Source organism: Etheostoma spectabile, chromosome 5 (assembly GCF_008692095.1).
Source record: "Etheostoma spectabile isolate EspeVRDwgs_2016 chromosome 5, UIUC_Espe_1.0, whole genome shotgun sequence".
In the NCBI taxonomy this organism is placed as follows: domain Eukaryota; kingdom Metazoa; phylum Chordata; class Actinopteri; order Perciformes; family Percidae; genus Etheostoma; species Etheostoma spectabile.
The window spans coordinates 10,288,220-10,288,869 of record NC_045737.1 but is presented as its reverse complement, the minus strand read 5'-3'; the positions used below and the strand labels follow the sequence as shown (position 1 = coordinate 10,288,869).

The following is a 650-nucleotide window of genomic DNA, read 5'->3' as shown; positions in this document are numbered from 1 at the left end:
TCTGGTTCTGGTTCTGATGTGCGTACCTTGGACTCGGTCTTCAGAAGCACCGACTGCCCGTCCTCCGACTGCACCTCGGTTTTGACGGGCCGGTGCTCCTGGGTGGGCGGCTGGCCGGGCAGCGTGTCGGGCATCTGCATGAAGAACAGCTCCTCCCCTTTACCCAGACTCCACCGGTGCAGCAGGTCCGGGAGCACGTCGGGCTCAGGGAGGGGGGGCGGCCGGAAGAACCCGTCCGACTTCTTTATTTCCATCTCCTCGGGCTCCTGTTTCACTGGAGAGGGGAAGAGGGGATAATGGTTTAAACTCTCGCCCTTTTCCTTTTGCCTTTCAATTTTTTACTTTTTTTTATTTTATTATTTTCGTGCTCTCCATGTGTTTTTTCCCCGCACTTACCAGTTTTATTGCCTAGCACTTAGGGATTTGAGTAAATATAAAAGTGCATTACAAATTAAATTTACTATTATCATACATTTTTTTTTTAAATTATGTGTATTTTCAGAGAGCAGCAGTGCGAACAATGCCGATACTTATTTCCTATAAGCGTTGACATAGTCTCCCAATAAGCTTTTCGTCATTCGACTCTGTGGACTCGTAAAAAAAAAAAAAAGCAGCAAAACAAAAAAGATGAAATCGATGAGTTGTCTAAT

At 46.0% G+C, this 650-nt stretch overlaps 1 protein-coding gene across 1 annotated transcript in view; it reads right to left on the bottom strand.

The window, feature by feature from the left end:
• Window positions 1–650, bottom strand: part of polr3d (polymerase (RNA) III (DNA directed) polypeptide D) — a gene marked incomplete at its 5' end in the record, with an annotated part of 15,452 nt that overhangs the window by 7,983 nt on the left and 6,819 nt on the right. Inside the window, 1 exon segment of the mRNA XM_032516781.1 lies at window positions 27–274. Coding sequence (XP_032372672.1) covers window positions 27–274 — 248 coding nt within the window.